Below are 20,729 nucleotides of genomic sequence, written 5' to 3' on the forward strand. Positions count from 1 at the left end.
TTTAAGTCATTTAACGTTTCTTTGGGTCTTAATCTATGTGGCTTTATTAAAAAATATTTTCAACCTCACTTTGTACAACAGCACTCACCACATTTTCTGCAGGAAATGCATTTTCTAGTTTTTTATTCAGTAGTCTGTTGGGGTTGTGGGTTCTCTGAAACGGACAGGAAGAGACGCAATAAGCTGGTGGGAAGGGATGGCTCTTTATTATTACACCCAGCATGTAGAAGGAACATTTCCGAAGGTATTTTATTCCATCTGCCATAGGGCTCTATGGGACAAGTGTTATATTGTGCTGTCAAAAAACCCTTCACCTAAATACTGCAATACTTCAATGTAATAATGTGTGCTTTCCACTGTACATGTGTAATTAAGTATTTATTCTGTAGTGAAGGCACTCTTAGCCTCTTTTGATTTCGCCAATCAAACATTTTGATTCTACAGTTTCAAATGAATACAATTGGTACACGTACAGAGCTACAGAAAAAGCATTCATTACTTTGTCCTGAAACTTAATTATTATTAAAAGGCAGGATTACTGTGGGGCATGATGGCTGGCATTCTTTTTCCTCTCCTGGACTAGAAGATGACCACCGAGCCATTCTTCCACAGGTCCAAAGCTGTGTCAACTGCCTAACATGTAATGTCCATTTCGTCACGGTCAACCCATGTTAACCAGCTGATTAACACCAACACACACAACCAAGCCCAAGCTTTCAGTCTTTGAGGTTGTAGTTCCTTATTCTACTGGCCCTGCTGGTGGTGGTGGCTCCAGCCGTCTTGCTGGTCTTGGCTTGATGTGAAGTGGTTTTCCCGGGACTGCTCCTGTCGGGAAACGGGGCCACGCTCTTGCTCCTCACCTTGATGCCCTGCAGCCTCAACTGGGAATCTGAGCCAACAGGCCCAGCAGGAACTGGGAAGGCTGGCCTGTCCAGCTCTGCTTCACCTACAGTGGAGATCAAATGGACACGAGTGTGTGAGAAGCTTCCCCTCTCTAAAAAGCCCTTCAACATCCCTGTATCCCTTTATCACAGAGACGAGACTTACCTTGTTACATAACATTCATTAAGCTGACACTTTTATCCTAAGCGACTTACAATAAGTGCATGCAGCCATGAAGATACAACTAAGAAATTACAAGAATCAAGTGCATATCACTTGACCACACCCCCAACCAACCCTCTATATCCCGGGCACTTCCCCAACCAGGTCAAAGATCTCCTCCTAGTGATGCCCTAACCAGTCTAAGGTCAGCTAATGATGCCCCAACAATCTCAAAGATCACCTAGTGATGCCCCAACCAGCCACAGATCACCTAGTGATGCCCCAACCAGCCACAGATCACCTAGTGATGCCCCAACCAGCCACAGATCACCTAGTGATGCCCCAACCAGCCACAGTTCACCTAGTGATGCCCCAACCAGCCACAGATCACCTAGTGATGCCCCAACCAGCCACAGATCACCTAGTGATGCCCCAACCAGCCACAGATCACCTAGTGATGCCCCAACCAGCTCAAAGATCACCTAGTGATGCCCCAATCAGCCACAGATCACCTAGTGATGCCCCAACCAGCTCACAGATCACCTAGTGATGCCCCAACCAGCCACAGATCACCTAGTGATGCCCCAACCAGCCACAGATCACCTAGTGATGCCCCAACCAGCCACAGTTCACCTAGTGATGCCCCAACCAGCTCAAAGATCACCTGAAAACACCCTTATAAGCCCACTATCACCTTGCCACGCCCCAACAAGGACCTGGCCACGCCTCAACCAGCCAACAATGAACTGCCCACAAGCCAACCAATTAACCATCACCTAGCGATGCCCCAATTAGTCAAAGATCACCTGACACCTAACACCATGACCAGTCAACCATCACCTAGTGATGCTCCAACCAGCCAACCTTCTAGGTGACCTGGCAGCTTGCAGAAAGAGTCGCTGACCGGCCTTTGCTCAAACACACACTCCAACTGTAGGTTAAAACATAACTGCTCCAACTTTCCAAAGTGATCTTAGAGATAAATAAACAAAAATGACGTATCTGTAATTACTATTGAATCTCAAAACACCAATACTGTTGTATCTTATAAATAGTAAAGTTGGGAGTTAGGGTGTAATTTTTAAACTAGCTAGATGGGCCAGGCTTCCTGTAGTCATTCTGGGCTGGAGTTCCACTCTTCAGCCTGACTCTGAATCCAGTCCTGCTTCTTCTAGACCAGAGGACGTTCAGCCACAAAGGCCCAACGGGCTCCTCTCTAAAGAAGTAGGTCAATAGCAGGGTTTTCGAGTCGTGAAACGGTGGTCACTGATCCCCGTTCTGATCTGGTTGGGAAAGTGTTCCCAAGAAGGTCATCTTTTAGACCCTGACATGGTGTGTTCAACCACACACACATTAGGCAACCATCATGGGTATTTTGGCATCTCAGAATAAAAATACCTTGACCTTCTTTACTTCACAATGTTCTGAGGGGGTGTGTGGCACAAGACACACAAAACGATTAATTTGATAATATGAAAAATGTCCCTTCGAAATCGGGCTGGGGCAATGTTGAAACAAAACAGATAAATGTTAAATGATATATAATGAATATATTATATTAATTATTAATATATAATAATATCTACCGAGAAAAAAAATACATATATACAGTATATATCGATATATCTATATATAGATCTATATAGATAGATATATCTAGAGATATCTATCTATATAGATTTATCTCTATATATATATACACACTATATATAAGAAAAATATAAAAAATCATGTTTAGAATGAAAACCAGTAATTGAACAAGGATGCGGCCAGACAGGTGAGCGTCTGAGCACCAGGTGAGGAGCTGAGCACCAGGTGAGGAGCTGAGCACCAGGTGAGGAGCTGAGCACCAGGTGAGGAGCTGAGCACCAGGTGAGCGTCTGAGCACCAGGTGAGGAGCTGAGCACCAGGTGAGGAGCTGAGCACCAGGTGAGGAGCTGAGCACCAGGTGAGCGTCTGAGCACCAGGTGAGGAGCAGAGCACCAGGTGAGCGTCTGAGCACCAGGTGAGGAGCTGAGCACCAGGTGAGCGTCTGAGCAGCAGGTGAGGAGCTGAGCACCAGGTGAGCGTCTGAGCAGCAGGTGAGCGTCTGAGCACCAGGTGAGCGTCTGAGCAGCAGGGGAGCGTCTGAGCACCAGGTGAGCGACTGAGCACCAGGTGAGCGTCTGAGCACCAGGTGAGCGACTGAACAGCAGGTGAGCGTCTGAGCACCAGGTACCTTCAGTGAGCAGAGAGGGGCTGAGGTCCCGGTCCAACATCTGCCACATCTCCCTCAGAGATCCCTCCGTCGCTACCGACGACATCAGGGGGCAGGAGGAGCTGGAGGGCGGCTGGGGTCCGGTGTCTTCGCCGGCGCACAGTTCAGGACGCCTGTGCATACTGCTCGACAGCTAAAACAGAGCAGCAGACACAAAAGATGGGACACTCCCAAAAAAATTATACATATATGCCTTTTATTCTACACTCAACTGCAGTTCTGGTTATTGGTTGGCTTTTTTTATTTTCGTTATGATAAACACAATGATTGACCCGACCAACATGCAATGCTGCGCCTTTTAATTCTCATTTAGAGTAGGAAGGAAAATGGGGATGTGAGGGAGTCACAAAAGTCTGGGCTCTTGTCAAACTGACTGTTACTTAGAGTCAGTCACCTCTCTGCTGGCTGTTTTCTTGCGTCCCTGACCCCAAGGGTTGGCAGCACCTTTTTGACTCCCACTGTCGCTTTCAGACAGGAGCGCCCTCACCGTGACGATGGGCACCCCCTGCGCCCCCTGAGCGTACTGCAGCTCCTGGTTGGCATACACACATGCAAGCACACACACACACACACACTTCAGTACACAGTGCCCCCCGGTGGCCATAGAGAAAAAGGACGACCCAGGAGAGTCGACAGAAATTTGTGGAAGGGTGGAGATGTAGAAATATTTTTTTTCATAGAAAATAACATAGATGAAATGTTTATGTTATGCAAACAAAAAAAATTCTTTGAAGTATAAAGTTAAGCCTTGAAGTCTGCAGAATGCAAAGCGCTGCTACACCGAACAATTGATCTAATTAAACTTAAGGAAAACCCTGTTATGAGTTCAACCAAACAATACTTTCATGAAAACACTCCAAGACTCGGATGGGAGAGATATCATTCTGATCCGAGCTCCGGAAATAGGGATCGATGGATTTTAATTTGACCACTAGAGGGCACTAGAGGACGCTCTCCGAGGTGTTTGTTGGGCTGGGGTATCACCTGTGTGGTGAGCTGGTACTGTAGCTTCTCCAGGGTGGACAGGTGGTGGTCCGGTTGCCCCCGGTCTCTCTCCCCAGCTGGGGTCTCTGCTGCTCTGGCAGAGCCCGGCCCCTCTGTCCCTGGAGGACCAAGCGGTACGTTACAGGTCTCTTCATAGGGAATCATGATTCCATGTCAAGAGTTAATTAATACGATTCTGGCCCCTCCAATGAGCTAATCGTGAAAGGTAACAAAAAAATATGAACAGTTACAACTCAGCAATTGCTCTATTATTATAGTTGTTTTATATACAGTGGGCCCCTCAGGTTATGAATTGAATTGATAATCTGGGAAAACCAGTGAATAGCAGTAAATAATGGTAATCATCACAATGTATAATCACAATTAACAATGTGATTATCGAGATTGCCATTATTTTTGCAGCCCTAAGAGTCTAGTCCAGAAGTCGGAGCACTGTCTAGTTGAATCCAGATGTTGGAGCAAGGTGTGTGTAGAGTATCGTACCCTCTGGTCCAGATGTTTGGAGCTGGGCACGGAGCCCGTTACCCATGGCGATGAGCTGCTGCTTGTCCCGGGTCAGCCTGGCGATGTAACGCACCGCCTGCTTCAGCTTGGCCTGCAGGGGGCTGTCGCCCCCGCCGACCCACCCCGCCCGAGGCCCCAGACCCCCCGGGGAGGCGAGCTGCCGTCGCAGGGCCAGGTTCTCCTCCCGGAGCTGTCCCACCATCTCACTCTAGAAGAGGAGGACCAAGACGGGACAGACAGTGACGCAGTGGTTGTTGTACAAACATGGCTCTGATCGTTTTCACACGGGCGAAACAGTTCTGTCCATGAGTCAGAAAAGAATGGATGGAATATTATGTTGAGGAAGGGAGAACGATTACCGGATCATGAATGGGAATATAATGCATTTACGTGACATTATGTAGAGATCGGGAATAATCCTTTAAACTGGTTCTTGAAACTAACTCTACTATCGTGAGTCATGCATTGTACATCAACTCCTAGGTTCCCATCTATGTACTACAAGTTAGGAATTATACTTAAGACACATGAGTATGGTGATTCTGTTACCTGTTCGCACACTATGGGGTCCCTCCTACTAGCAATGTCCAACTTTAGAGCTGACACCTGTGGTCAAAACACAGTAGAAGGAGAGGAGTCTGTGGACATTTGAAATACATGCTTATAACATACGAATCATGTGACCAAAATGATCAAATGAAGCCAAAACTGGAATGGAACTCAAAAAGCTACTGACCACTCTAAAGTATGTGCATGTGTGTGTCGGAATATAATGAATGAATGCATTTCAGTCTACACAGCGTGCTTCACATCCTCATCCTCACTCTTTGGCCCATGAAACAGAAACTACACTTTGTCTGATAAGCCAGGGTACGCAGCATTTTGTGTAATTTGTTACAATTCTGAATATAATATATTACAATTCACTCAACATGATGATTAAATGTTATTTACCTGGTTTCTCAGAGCAACGGTGTCCAGGTTGTTAAGAATGTTTCCTTTCTGGTACTCTTCCTTCTCTTTTCTCTCCTCCTCCAGCTCCATCTCAACTGCAGCCAGACGCTGCCTGAGACCGGACTCTGTAGAGGCCCATCTAGACTTCTGATTGGCCAGTTCCAGACGTAGCCCTTCCCCCTCTGCCTGCTCAGCATAGCACTAGAGAGACAAAGGGGATCCTGAAGTACTTGTGAACCCTGATCGTTTTGTCATTCCCTGCGCAGGAGGCGGTAGCTACCTGTTGCGTGAGGCCGGCGATGGCCGACTCCAGGTGGGCTATTCTCACCTCCTGCTTTTTCTGAGCCGCTCCGCTCGCTACCTTCTCCAAACGCAGACCACCTTGGAGGAAGGAAGGAACACACATATATACACACACACACACACACACACACACACACACACACACACACACACACACACACACACACACACACACACACACACACACACACACTGGTCAACATGTTGAAAGGCAGACTGCTGGACGGTTACGTCTGGTTAATGGTTAGATCTTCTCTTTATATATATTTTTTCTTAATGGACTTTCTGAAATGTCAGTGGGAGTGAATGAATGAGAAATTCCCCATTGAGCCACTGTAGCTGTTCAAAAAAGGGTGTGCTCAATGTTGAGTTCTATAGTATTCCCCTATCTTTAACCCAAGAACATTTATTTAAGCGGTGGCACTATACACAACAAAAGACACACAACACAAAAAGACAATCGCATACAGATATGAGTTGTTATCTTGAGGTGTCAGTGTCTGAGGACCTACCGATGGTTTCATTGAGCGAGCGAATGTGGTTCTGCATGTACGTGTTCTCAGGGGCCACAGGGGCTCGCCACAGCGTTGGTGTCTCTGTTGTGATGGTTGTGGCGCCCGATAGCTGCTCTTCCAGCTTCCTGCAGCGCCTCTTCAGTTCAGACACTTCCTCCTCCAGCGCACGCGTGTACTCTGGCGTGCCTGCAGGCCGCACAAAAGCAACATGCAGTCACAGTGTTGGCGTTTTAAAACCAGTGAAACAATATATAGATATATAGAGGAAACTATTTATCTTATATTAAATTATTTTTATTGTATCATGATTATGGTGTTTATTGAAAATACAACTGTTTGATAACAAGTAACAAAGGATATGTTTTTAATTATCAATCAATTATCAATTCATTGAACTATACTAAACCATTCCATGATGGAAAATTCTCTGACAGTGTTTTCCGCACATCTGATTTCTACAATTTCAAACATTCTGCCGAACTTTCTGGAAAAAGACTACCAACAAACAATCAGCTGGGCTCGGCATACGACGACAAACAAAAGCAGATTCTTGTGTCATTGATTGCAACAAGACTCCACTAACCGCACCTTCTGGCCTGGGCGCGTCCGGTCCTTCAGTAGGGGGCGCTGTGTGCTGGGACGACGCTCCGGGCTCTGCCTGGGTCCTCGCGGTGGTGGCTGGCCGAGGAAGAGGGGCCCTGCCGAGGCCCTCCATGTCCATCCTCATCCGGGCCACCACGGCCCTCAGGCTGCTGTTCTGCTCCTGCAGGCGGGAGAGCAGCTCCGACCCTACAGGACCGGGGCCCCCGGGGACACCCTGCCAGGGACACACAGCACCGCGCGGGTGAAGGGGGCCGCGGTAGAGACTCCTCTGGATGTGTGACCGTCTATTACTACACTCCCATGGAAATGGCGTGAGGTCAGAAACCTGCCTAATGTGTTTGATCCTTTTTTATTTTTTTAGCATTTAGTCTATTTGTAATGGACAACGCAGCGCACATTAATACATACATAATTATCACAGTCAATGCCATCCCAATGTGTGTAGATGTGTTGGTGCATAGAAGGTTTCTAGCCAGGCGGCTAATATGCCTGTTGTGAATCAAGAACCTGACCATGCTGGTTGGTTTACTACAGCTGGGGTTGAAGTTACGCTACCAGTCCTAAAACTATTAAAAATACTGCTATCAAACCCTCCTCCTTGGTTAACACACGTGGTGGCGTTTGCATTCTTGAATACTAGGTGGGGCCAGTAACATTAAAAACGAATTTGGAGGAAAACTCTCCAATTTAGCCAACCTAATATAATGAATAGTATGTAATACATAATGTGGACTACAAAATAAGCTATGAGATTGAACTCTTACCGTGAAACAATATACAAGAAAGGATGTATTTCCTGGAGAGCTCAGAGGGCTTTTATAGAAGTATAATTAAGTAGGATTCATATCGATCGGGACCAGGATAATGAAAAGAGGCGTATGAGCCAGAAAGAGCCAGCTCAGCCATTAGGGATGAAACCGATCCAGGATGTTGACGCACACAGAGGCTAGTCACAATACCTCTTAAGTTAATAACGACTCTAATAATAATCTAAATAGATCAGCTAATGTATCACCATGACAACAGACAAAACCAAGCAAAGTGTAGCCGCAGTGTCTCTCAGGGGGGGAACAATTGCAACCGGGATTGAATGTGGTATGAATTATTCTCCAGCAAACACATCATTTGCAGTCATTTTCACAGTGGTTGTGGCTTACGCCCAGGCTGGTACTCTGCACTGTAATATTACAGTATTACAGTACAACTACATTCAGAACAGAAAACCTCCTCAGGTCACCGGTCTGCTGGCTGAATCCTGCTCATGTTATCCTTACTACCCTACAGTCATAGCTTCCAGGGGTAGCTTCAGTCTCAGCTCATGTTCTCGCCCATTACAACCAGATTAGCACTGTCCAGTGAAGACACGGCATGAGCAAGGGGAGCCGGGGGAACACGTGCACAGTTATTCTAGGAACGGTCAGGGACACGCTTGTCACGGGGCAAGTGACCAGGTTCCCGTGACGGGGCACTTGCCACGGGGAAAGGATGGATTGATACCGAGCGAGGGTGTGACCGCATATCAGTATGTGTGTACATATGAGTGTGTGTGTGTGTGTGTGTGTGTGTGTACATATGAGAGTGTGTGAGTGTGTGTATATATGAGTATGTGTGTGAGTACATGAGTGCGTGTGTGTGTGACCGAGTGTGTGTGTACATTTTAGTGTGTGTATGTCCATAAGAGTGTGTGTGTGTTTGAGTGTGTGCCCATACATATGAGTGTGTGTGTGTGTGCGTGTGTGTGAGTGTGTGCCCATACATATGTGTGTGTGTGTGTGTGCGCCCATACGTGTGTGTGTGTGTGTGTGTTTGTACTTATGAGTGTGTGTGTGTTCCGGTTTTCTATTTAAAGCCACTTAATGTTGCCGATTAATTATCAGCCAGAAAGAGATGGCGTAGCGGTGCCAATGCACCTCACTCAACACAAGGCAGTCTGTCATGTGACCTTACGGGAAAATCAAACCCACTGTTTAAGCTACTGGCCTGCCATCAACACTTTATAAATGCCTATCAGCAACTTGAACTTTGTACTTATTTAGGGACGGGGTTAAAAAGCTGGTCAGGCTTTTTCCATTGACTATCAGATTTTGGGGGGGAGGAGGGGGGGGAATGAAGACTTGACGATTAAAAAGTTTTTTTAGTTCATGTTGGTGTGTTTGAGGTTCACGTTGGTGTGTTTGTAGTTCATGTTGGTGTGTTTGTGGTTCATGTTGGTGTGTTTGTGATCCCTGCTGATCTGCTGTAGTTCCTTCTGGTGTGTGCTGACCTCCTGACCTGTAATGCCTGGTTCCTCTCCTCCGTGACGGCTTGCAGCAGGACAGAGGCCTCCTCCAGCTCCCTGCCTCGTTCCTTGAGCTCCGCTTGCGCCTGGCAGAGAGATAGAGAGAGAGAGAGAGAGAGAGAGAGAGAGAGAGAGAGAGAGAGAGATAGAGAGAGAGAGAGAGAGAGAGAAACAGCGAGACATTCACCCAATAACACTGCAGTCCTCAATCCTATCACACTCACTGTGTATAATACACCATTCGTTTTTTTTGTCCCGTTGTTCACTTTTGGCACATTTGTACACCTTGCCTCACAACTTGAGACCCAAATTGAGCACAGGTGCCACCCGGCCTGAAGTTTGACTGATCAGAGACGGTCTCTGAGCCACAGAGAGTCTCCTATTGGAGGGATCTCCAGATAATCAGTGTGCGTGGGTGGGACCTAGTCTCTCAGCTGCGTGAGTTGTGCGTGACAACCCTCTCTTGTGTGTTTGCGTGTGAGACAACCCTATTTTGTGTGTGTGTGTGACAACCCTCTTTTGTGTGTGTGTGTGTGTGTGTGTGACAGCTCTCTTTTGTGTTTGTGTGTGTGTGACAACCCTCTTTTGTGTGTGTGCGTGTGTGTGACAGCTCTCTTTTGTGTTTGTGTGTGTGTCACAACCCTCTTGTGTGTGTGCGTGGGTGGGTATGCTGGTGCATGTCTCACCTGGTCCCTGGCCTGTGTGAGGGCCTGGATGAGGCCCTGGCTGGTCAGGTAGTGCTGGGTCTTGGTCTCCTCACAGCGCCGCTGCCAGTCCAGCTCCACCTGGATACGCCGCTGCTCCAGGGCCTCCTCTCGCTGCAGCCCTGCGCTCAGCTGCTGCTGGAATCTAGCAGGGGGAGAGGGAGGAGCTAAAGCACAGGGAGGAGGAGCTAAAGCACAGGGAGGAGGAGCTAAAACACAGGGAGGAGGAGCATGAAGCACAGGGAGGAGGAGCATGAAGCACAGGAGTATGAAGGACAGGGAGGAGGAGCATGAAGGGAGGAGGAGGATGAAGCACAGGGGGGAGGAGGATGAAGCACAGGGGGGAGGAGCTAAAGCACAGGGAGGAGGAGCATGAAGCAAAGGGAGGAGGAGCATGAAGCACAGGAGCATGAAGCACAGGTAGGAGGAGCTAAAACACAGGGAGGAGGAGCATAAAGCACAGGTGGGAGGAGCATAAAGCACAGGTAGGAGGAGCTAAAACACAGGTAGGAGGAGCATAAAGCAAAGGTAGGAGGAGCTAAAACACAGGAAGGAGCTAAAACACTGGGAGGAGCTAAAAGACAAAGGGAGGAGGAGCATAAAGCACAGGTAGGAGGAGCAGGAAGCACAGGTAGGAGGAGCTTAATCACAGGTAGGAGGAGCTTAATCACGGGTAGGATGAGCCTAAAGCAGAGGTAGGAGGAGCATGAAGCACAGAGAGGAGGAGCCTAAGACACAGGTGGGAGGAGCATGAAGCACAGGTGGACCAGTACATTTATAAGACGCTGAGTGATTACTTCTCTGTTTCCTGGCGCCTCCTGTCCAGCTCGCTCTTCAATCTGGCCTCCGTCTCCTGCGCAGTCAGCAGCGCGGTATCCCTGGCAACCGTCTCTTTTGAGGCCTGCTTGATGTATTTGTCCCAGTTGCAGCGGGCCGTCTCCAGCTCTCCGTGAAGCCTGTTGGGAAAAAAGGCACACACAGAGTTAGACAGCCGAACGCGCACACACACATACACACAGTTAGACACACACACATACACATACACAGACAAACACACACACACAAAAGAGGGTTGTCATGACATGAGATGCTTATGTAATCGCAGTTACCGCATCACTCAACAGAGCTGAGGCTGTATACACACCAGGACTAATACAAAAGGGAAAATATTAAAATACATATACTCATATACATATATATCATATACAATACTCATTGAAGCGGCTGTAGTTAAGATACATTTAAAAAAAAAAAGTATATGAAGTGTTACAGGAAAGGGGAAAGAGATCGAAATGGTCTCATACAGAGGCGGGTGCACCAGAGCAGATATTCTCACGGAGCGTTTAACTCACTATAGAGGACGGAATGCAGAGATATTTCTAACAGGTTACAATCAAATTTTACCATAAAATCTTACCTACAGCACCTTTAATAATTATAATCATAAAAAGAATATATAACCCTAACGCTGGATATTAAAATCGATCCACAATCCCAGACCGTTGCACCTTAAGAATTATATTATAAAGAAATGTACAAGATTAAGAAAATGTGATGTTCAGATGTTGGCAATGTGCCGAGTTTTGAACCCACATTATTGAAATAAATAATTAAAAAACAAACCAAAAAATCAGGTTTGATATTTGACGAATAATCGCCCCAGGACTCCCGTCCAACACCTCACCTCTGGATGGCCTGGTCGCGCTCGGCCAGCGTCCTCTGCTGGTCCTGAAGCTGGGCGCGGGTCTGTCCAGCGGCCGTCTCCGCTGCCTCCGTCTGGACGCTGAGGGCCTCCTGCTGGGCTGCCAGGGCCCCGTCCCGCTCCCGAAGGGCCCGCTCCAGAGCCCGGTGCCTGAGAACCGTCCAATGGAGAATTTGTTTTTAACTTAGCGGTGGTCTTCATTCTTCAACCGCAGCGGGCAGCGGTATCAAAAGGGTAAGAGCAGTTTGTCTGGCAACCGCAAGGTCCCTGGTTCGATCCCCGGCCCCTCTTAGCTTAAGTGTCGAGGCGCAAGATCGTTCACCATCTGTGCGATATATAGGCTAACAGTCTGTTTCAGCGTTCTTAGTATATTCCCGTTTAACGTAGATCCTGGTTTTGGATTATTTCCACCTACTTTTTAACATGATCCTCCTTTTCTTTGCCTAGTTTGGCCTCCATCCTTGTCAGCCGTTTTTCCAGTTCCTTGATCCTAGTAAACGTATCCAGTCAGGAGTAGTAAAGCATGGGTACCAATCTCCCCATACAATGATACGATTACATGGATCACAAATCGTTATCTCGACTCCTATTCGAGGTACATGTACTCATGGTTGTGACACCGTAAACACAGTGATAACATCCAGATATTTTCACTGTCATGAGCCATCTTGAAACATTGCAGTTAACGGTGTACATTAATACACAATCAAACAAGACACACACCACTGTAGATTAATGGAAGATGTGACATACCCTCAATCAGTTAGTCCTCCATTGCAGACAACAACAAACAACGTTCACATATATTTTAAACATGACAATGGTTGTTTGGAGAATTGAGTCATGACAAAGAAAAAGATGTGATTTCTCTGTATTGTTATTCTCTTATTTCTTTTCTTTTTATCTTGTGTAAAGCGTCCTTGGGTACCAAAAAAATGGTCAACACATCAAATGCATTACATTATAATTTACGGTATACTAGCAAACTTCTTTACTCATTGTAAATCCCCCAGACAGACAGACAGACAGACAGAGGTTACCGGTTGTCCCTGAGAGCGGTGATCTCGGCGTGCTCCAGTCGTGTGTGTTGGAGCTGGTCCCGGGTCCGTCCACAGAGCTCCTCAGAGGCCTGCAGTGCGTCAGAGGCCTCCTGCTGCGTCTTGGCCTGGTACTCCGTCTCCTTGGAGAGCAGCTTCACCTGGACCACGGCACGTAGGCACATACACGTGCACACACACACACATACACACAGACAGACAGACAGACAGACAGACAGACAGACAGACAGACAGACAGACAGACAGACAGACAGACAGACAGACAGACAGACAGACAGACAGACAGACAGACAGACAGACAGACAGACAGACAGACAGACAGACAGACAGACAGACAGACAGACAGACAGACAGACAGACAGACAGACCGACAAGACAGACAGACACACACTCAAATTTAGATTTATTATTTGTTTGCTTTCTTATTTTCTGCTAAAACATTTTATGGCTGTGTGTTGGTGCTTGTTTGCCCTCTAGGCGAAGTCCTGTTTAGTCCAGTGTAACCGAAGATGACAGCTAACACAAAGAGTATAACAGTAACTGCTATGCTATGAGTGATGCAGGTCTATTTCGTTTTTTCCATGCTTGCAGATTGGCCAGAGCCAGAATGAGTGAGGCCTGGCCTACGAGAAGGCTTATGATGTCCTGCTGGATTTCCCAACTTTCAGTTAGATATTAGTCTGTCTGGAACCAGGCAAGCTGATAGGCGTTTCCCTTTTGAGAACAAATAACAGCTCTCACAGGTTCTGTGGCATTATACTACAAGTCTCTGGAAGCTAAACTTTCTCTCATATGCCGCTGCCCATAGAGAGTGGAATGTTCACATAGTGGGTTTTTTCTTAATTGGGGAGTTATTTCAGTAACAGTGATAAAATGGCATTAATTACTATGTTGACGATCATATTAGACATATGGTCACGTTTAAAACCAAAATAAAAACGGTATGGGGTTCACTGGCTCGTTAATAGATTTATTTGGTTTGTCCGTCCTTGTCTGTCTTTTGAAACAGTTCATGATGGAGTCTGCGGAAACCAGAAGCCAATTTTATGTCTGATTAAAATTGGATCACAGCATGGTAACATGTCATCATCAGCCTTGAACTTCCTCATTTCATTACACAATATGGCATAGGTTATCTTTATACGTAATTAACTAATAATAAACTACATCTACAGTAAGATCATATTTTTCACTGCATTATGTTATGATGTGGTATATGTCTGTTATATATCAGTAAAAAGTCATGAAAAAGTGTTGGGAATTCATCAGAAACAATATAATTAAATTCTATATGATGTTTGTGTTTTAGACCCCTTAGTCCCTCATTAAACCCTTCACCAACACATAGAAATCCTGCTTATCAACATGCATAAAGGAAAAACTCCAAGGCATCACAGAAATCAATCTGTGACACGTTATGAGCCAACCGGCTATCCTTGCAAAATCCTTGCAAATTCAGTAAAATTACCAAATCCTTTCTACGGTCTCTAGTCCCGTAAAGCTGCACAAAAGCCCAGGGTTGGGGGTAAACATGCATAAAATAACGTCACAGAGATAGGTCACACATATTGATAGACCACACACTGCACTGTCGGGTATTGATTGGATTTGACTAAATGAGGACAAAGGAATGAAACCCTACAAGCATATCTACACACCAACGGAATGAGATATAGGGGAGATTACATAGAAGCATATTGCAAAGTATACCTTTTCAATGTAATTACAAACCTGAAATCTAGATAGCGATCTGCAACGTAAACACAAATATGCTCATTGCAAGACTGGAGACATGCAGAGGTGAATACAGGCATGCGTGCCCGCACAAGCACACACAGACACACACCAGACTGATGCACATGTACCTTGATTTCATGAGAAAGTAAGACAGTGCGCATTTCGTCCATTCGCAGGTTGAACTCATGCTCTCTCAGACGGAGGACGTTGTCAAAGTCTGCCGTCATCTCCTGCAGACGCAGAGGAAGAGGAACTCACAAAACAACCAAACCTGCCTACATACTCAGTTTGTCTGTGTGTGAGTGGGTCTGTGTCTGTGTATATACAGTGGGGCAAAAAAGTATTTAGTCAGCCTCCAATTGTGCAAGTTCTCCCACTTAAAAAGATGAGAGAGGCCTGTAATTTTCATCATAGGTATACCTCAGCTATGAGAGACAAAATGAAAAAAAAAAATCTAGAAAATCACATTGTCTGATTTTTAAAGAATTTATTTGCAAATTATGGTGGAAAATAAGTATTTGGTCAATAACAAAAGGTCATCTCAATACTTTGTTACATGGCCTTTGTTGGCAATGACAGAGGTCAAACGTTTTCTGTAAGTCTTTACAAGGTTTTCACACACTGCTGCTGGTATTTTGGCCCATTCCTCCATGCAGATCTCCTCTAGAGCAGTGATGTTTTTGGGCCACACAGACTTTCAATTCCCTCCAAAGATTTTCTATGGGGTTGAGATCTGGAGACTGGCTAGGCCACTCCAGGACCTTGAAATGCTTCTTACGAAGCCACTCCTTCGTTGCCCGGGTGGTGTGTTTGGGGTCATTGTCATGCTGAAAGACCCAGCCACGTTTCATCTTCAGTGCCCTTGCTGATGGAAGGAGGTTTTCACTCAAAATCTCACGATACATGGCCCCATTCATTCTTTCCGTCACACGGATCAGACGTCCTGGTCCCATGGCAGATAAACAGCCCCAAAGCATGATGTTTCCACCCCCATGCTTCACTGTAGGTATGGTGTTCTTTGGATGCAACTCAGCATTCTTTCTCCTCCAAACACGACGAGTTGAGTTTTTACCAAAAAGTTCTATTTTGGTTTCATCTGACCATATGACATTCTCCGAATCCTGTACTGGATCATCCAAATGCTCTCTAGCAAACTTCAAACGGGCCCGGACATGCACTGGCTTTAGCAGGGGGACACGTCTGGCACTGCCGGATTTGAGTCCCTGGCGGCGTAGTGTGTTAGTGATGGTAGCCTTTGATACTTTGGTCCCAGCTCTCTGGAGGTCATTCACTAGGTCCCCCCGTGTGGTTCTGGGATTTTTGTTCACCGTTCTTGTGATCATTTTGACCCCACAGGGTGAGATCTTGCGTGGAGCCCCAGATCGAGGGAGATTGTCAGTGGTCTTGTATGTATTCCATTTCCTAATAATTGCTCCCACAGTTGATTTCTTCACACCAAGCTGCTTACCTATTGCAGATTCAGACTTCCAAGCCTGGTGCAGGTCTACAATTGTGTTTCTGGTGTCCTTTGACAGCTCTTTGGTCTTGGTCATAGTGGAGTTTGGAGTGTGACTGTTTGAGGTTGTGGACAGGTGTATTTTATACTGATAAGGAGGATAACAGGTGCCATTAATACAGGTAACAAGTGGAGGACAGAGGAGCCTCTTAAAGAAGAAGTTACAGGTCTGTGACAGCCAGAAATCTTGCTGGTTTGTAGGTGACCAAATACTTATTTTCCACCATAATTTGCAAATAAATTCTTAAAAAATCAGACAATGTGATTTTCTGGATTTTTTTTTTTCATTTTGTCTCTCATAGCTGAGGTTTACCTATGATGAAAATTACAGGCCTCTCTCGTCTTTTTAAGTGGGAGAACTTGCACAATTGGTGGCTGACTAAATACTTTTTTGCCCCACTGTACATACATTTCACTTGTAAAACATTCATGTTTTTTCTTTATGCAAAATTGTATTCAATTATTTGCATGTCTTGCAAATAAAAAAAATATTAAAATACATATTAAATAAAAAATATAATTCCCTTTTCAAATCATCTTAGCTCCAATATCAGAATTTAATATCTGTACCATAACTCCTATTGATCCTACAAGCCCAGTCTTATGTCGCGCAAACGTTGGACCCCAAATACTGCTTACAAACACACACAGTTCTGTAACAAAATTAGTCCATTGGATCCCAATAAATCCGACCATTGCGTTTTGTTCCTTTTCGGTGGCGGTGAAGTATCTGTCACTATTTGTCCACCAAATTATAGCACCAGTGCCAACACTTGAAAGTACAAGATTAATCCCTGTCAAGTCATCGCTCTGCTTGTTGCGCCTTCTCCTGTTTCCTCACAGAGGAGGTAGCGACAGCACACACACACACACACACACACACACACACACACACACACACACACACACACAGGGTGAGCCAGTTCAGCACAATGACTCACTTGCAGGTCAGGCAGAGGTCAGTGTAAAGGTCTAGCCCTGTGCTAAACACGTGGGTGGCCTGTCAGTTATTTAAAGCCTTGCCAGGCTGACCAGAACCACCAGCCCCACCGGAACCATCAGCACCACCAGCCCCACCAGAACCACCTGCTCCACTGTGTGTGTGTGTGTGTGTGTGAACACCTGTGTGTATCTACACCTGTATGTAAGTTTGTGTACATCCATGTGTGTACACCTGTGTGTGTGTGTGTGTGTGTGTGTGTGTGTGTGTGTGTGTGTGTGTGTGTGTGTGTGTGTGCCTGTCTCTGCAGGGCCAGCTCTCCCTCCACTTCTTTAATACGTCGTTCCAAATGGCGTTTCATCCCCTCATAGTCTTCCCTCTGCTTCTGGATGTCACCAGCCATGGAGCTGCAGGACACACACACACACACACACACACACACACACACACACACACACACACACACACAATAACCACAACATCACCAGAATATCCCCGCTCATTGTGTGTGTATGTGCATGCGCGCCTGCCTCTCCGTGCATGTATACAACCTTTCTCCTTTTACACATGCGGTCCAAGCCGGGCCTGGCAATGTTGGAATTCACCAGACAGCAAGTCAAGGTTTCGTGGGAGTGTGAACCAAGAAACACTATCCTCACCCAGGGGATGATAGTGTGCCCAGATATGTATCTCATAGTCAAACTGATTTACATCTGTGAACTCTTTACAAGAGTCCTGCCCAAGCTTTTCCAGCCTCATGTTTAGCCTCTGCCACCATCAAGAACAAAATTAAATTACCAAGGTAGTCAATTATTCATGGTTTGGTTACGGTCATAAATGTGCTTAATTTGTTTGCTCCTATTAATTGCAACCGTAAAAGCCATGTTAGTTTCCATTTTAAATTATGTCATCAAAATATAAATATTTGAGAATGTCATTCTTTTGTAGTTAAGAAAATAATTGAAATATTTACAAGAAACCCAAGGAAAGTGCAGGGGGTCGTATACACAACATGTCAATATAATATTTTTTTCACCTAATGGGAAAAGTAATCAAGTAATCAAATCAAATATGTACATGGATGCTAATCAACACCTGCACTGTATACTGACATCTACACTTTATCATAAGATAGAATAATACTGTATCTAAATTCAAAATGCTTTGCATGTCAAAAAGATTAGGGAATCTATTAGGAATTGTATAAGCCTGTTGAATACCATATCTATGCCATATTTTTCATACGCGTTTCTTGTGTGGGTTGACCTTTCTATATCGTATAATGTACATGAATGTGGATCCTTTAAGATGATTAACTGCAGACTAACTCCCAAACTCACCCCTGCAGCTTCTCCAGCTGCACCCTGTGTTCGGTGGCCTTCAGCTGGCTGCGTCTCAGCTCCTGGCTCCTCTCCTGGTTCTCCCTGGCCTTCTGATCCGACAGCTTGGCTACCTGGATACGCAGCTGGCTCAACTCCTCCAGCCTGCGGAGAGTCACGTCAGCATGCCGTAGTAAAGACCAGGTCAGGCCCTGTTTACACAGGACTTCAAAACATACCTCTCTTTGACCTACCCTCCTTAAAGATTCTGCTATTCCAATGTTTGGACGTTAGGGCAGACATTATGTACTAGGTCTGAAAATAATGATTATCACCACTTTGGCTAATTTATCTACTGCCCTTTCAAAGCCATGCAAATTGATGGTTGGGTATTTGGTTGCATTTGATCAATGGGGAAATCAAAGCTTTAGACTTGAGATATGGACGATCCAATAGGATCCTATGAGATCACGGTGTTGTAGTGAATCGTCCCGGCTCGATGAGTGTTACTACCTGGCACTCTCCACAGTCTGTGCCTTGGCAGCCTCAGCATCATATCTCTCCAGCTCTCTGTCTCTGTCCTCCAGCACAGAAAGGTTGTATTGGAAATCTTCTCTGAGCTGCTTGAAGCGCTGCCTGAGGAGAACCAACATGCCAGCCATCACTCCTCACGTACATGTCACACACAGAGATACATGCTAATCCAGGTCACTGGATTAACACTTCATACTTGGCCTCATCCCTGACCCAACACAACATCGTATACAACGTCCCCACGTCGCATTGGGATATCGGTTTTACTTTGACTACTTTGCAGGGTTTGGGTCTTTGAAGATATGCCCATGATCCGAATGGTCCTCCTTATCTAAACACGGCCGTTCTTCACTGTTCCTTAACACACTGACATCCCCTGCCGTTGCTGGCCTATGTTCTATGTATCCAAACAGTGAAGAAGAAGAAGAAGAAGAAGAAGAAGAAGAAGAAGAAGAAGAAGAAGATCAAACAGCTATTATTGAAGATGAAAGCTGAGCAAAACCTTGCCATACAGTAATGGTTGTCTACTATATGACCCAGTAACAAAGCAAATTAGTTCAGCCACTGTTGGGTGTGGGGTCACATATGGAGCTATATGCAACACAGCCAGCAAACAAGCAAGCTTACTGTACCGAAAGTGATATATTGCTGAACTTTATGACAAATGTACTTATTGTAATTCGCTTTGGATAAAAGCACCGTCTAAGAAATGCCCTAAATGTAAATGCAAGCAAGTCAATAGATAAAAAGCATTGTTCATAACGGCACCTTAAGGAGGACAGCTGCTCCTGCGCCTCTTTGAGTGAACTTTCCAGCTGCCGAGCCCTGAGTGTCTGGAGCTCCTTCCACTCTCGCTCCTTGGCGGCCAGCTGAGCGTCCAGGTGCTCTGGCTCTCCGCCGTCCACCGCCTTCATGTTCAGTGAGACCGAGGTACACCGAGGACTCTATACGTTTGTAGTAATGGTCATGTCAAAGCGGCTTAGTCGTGTGAAAGCGGGTGGCATCCACACTAGTGATGGGTCACTGACTTGTTCCCCATTCATTCTCGATGAGCGCGATCATCACTTTGTTTCCACAAGACGTAACTTGGGGTAACAGGGATAACTTGGACACATCGTCGCTGATCGGTGTTCACCGCGAGGAGAAAGTACAACACTCGCAAAACGACGTCACAGGCGCTTCATTAAAAAAATGTCAAACCTTTTTTGCAAAACCCTTAAATGTTAATCCTATCGGATTTCATTTGAATGACACATCTTCACACACATCGTCGCTCGGATGTTGTTGAGCGCAACAAACGTTTAATCGCGCTTTCCCCAATCGAACTCGTTACCATGGATACCGTCCGTCAATTGAGCTCCTCCGTCAGAAAATTAAACCATTTAATTTATGTTCCTATTATCCAACAAAGCAACATGGTGTGACGTAATATAGTTATGTACTTATAACTGTCTGCCGTCTATAACTTTCTAAATGTATTACTGAATAAATAAGAGGACTTATATTTGCTCTTATTTCTTCTACAAAGAAAGTTGTAGCTACAAAATAATTATTCATATTTGTAGCTTCATCTGCTACACATTTGGTATTCACATTTGCTCTGTATTTCACATAAGCAGATGGTTACGGTTAACGTAAAGGTTCAGCATTCACCATTCAATAAGTAGATTTTATTTTGTGTACCACGAACAGAGAAAATGCAATTAAGGGTCACACACCCTAATATGGACGAAAAAAAATAGATGGCGGATGCACT

General features: G+C 45.6%; 1 protein-coding gene across 1 annotated transcript; it reads right to left on the reverse strand.

Moving 5' to 3' along the window:
• Positions 1-203: 203 nt before the first annotated feature.
• On the reverse strand, positions 204-20,285 carry ccdc57 (coiled-coil domain containing 57). The gene is made up of 21 exons (XM_079756930.1): positions 19,742-20,285; positions 18,953-19,075; positions 18,461-18,604; positions 17,419-17,527; positions 14,793-14,894; positions 12,910-13,067; positions 12,285-12,359; positions 11,852-12,019; positions 10,965-11,123; positions 10,150-10,312; positions 9,457-9,549; positions 7,171-7,399; positions 6,580-6,768; positions 6,045-6,145; positions 5,765-5,965; positions 5,360-5,416; positions 4,790-5,018; positions 4,286-4,404; positions 3,696-3,833; positions 3,263-3,434; positions 204-946 (listed from the first exon to the last, which is right to left on the reverse strand). Exons 1-21 carry the CDS (start codon positions 19,885-19,887, stop codon positions 717-719), a joined length of 3,105 nt encoding a protein of 1,034 aa, XP_079613056.1. The 5' UTR covers positions 19,888-20,285; the 3' UTR covers positions 204-716.
• Positions 20,286-20,729: the final 444 nt, after the last annotated feature.

This window comes from Pollachius pollachius, assembly GCF_949987615.1.
Source record: "Pollachius pollachius genome assembly, chromosome: 19".
Classification (NCBI taxonomy): Eukaryota; Metazoa; Chordata; class Actinopteri; order Gadiformes; family Gadidae; genus Pollachius; species Pollachius pollachius.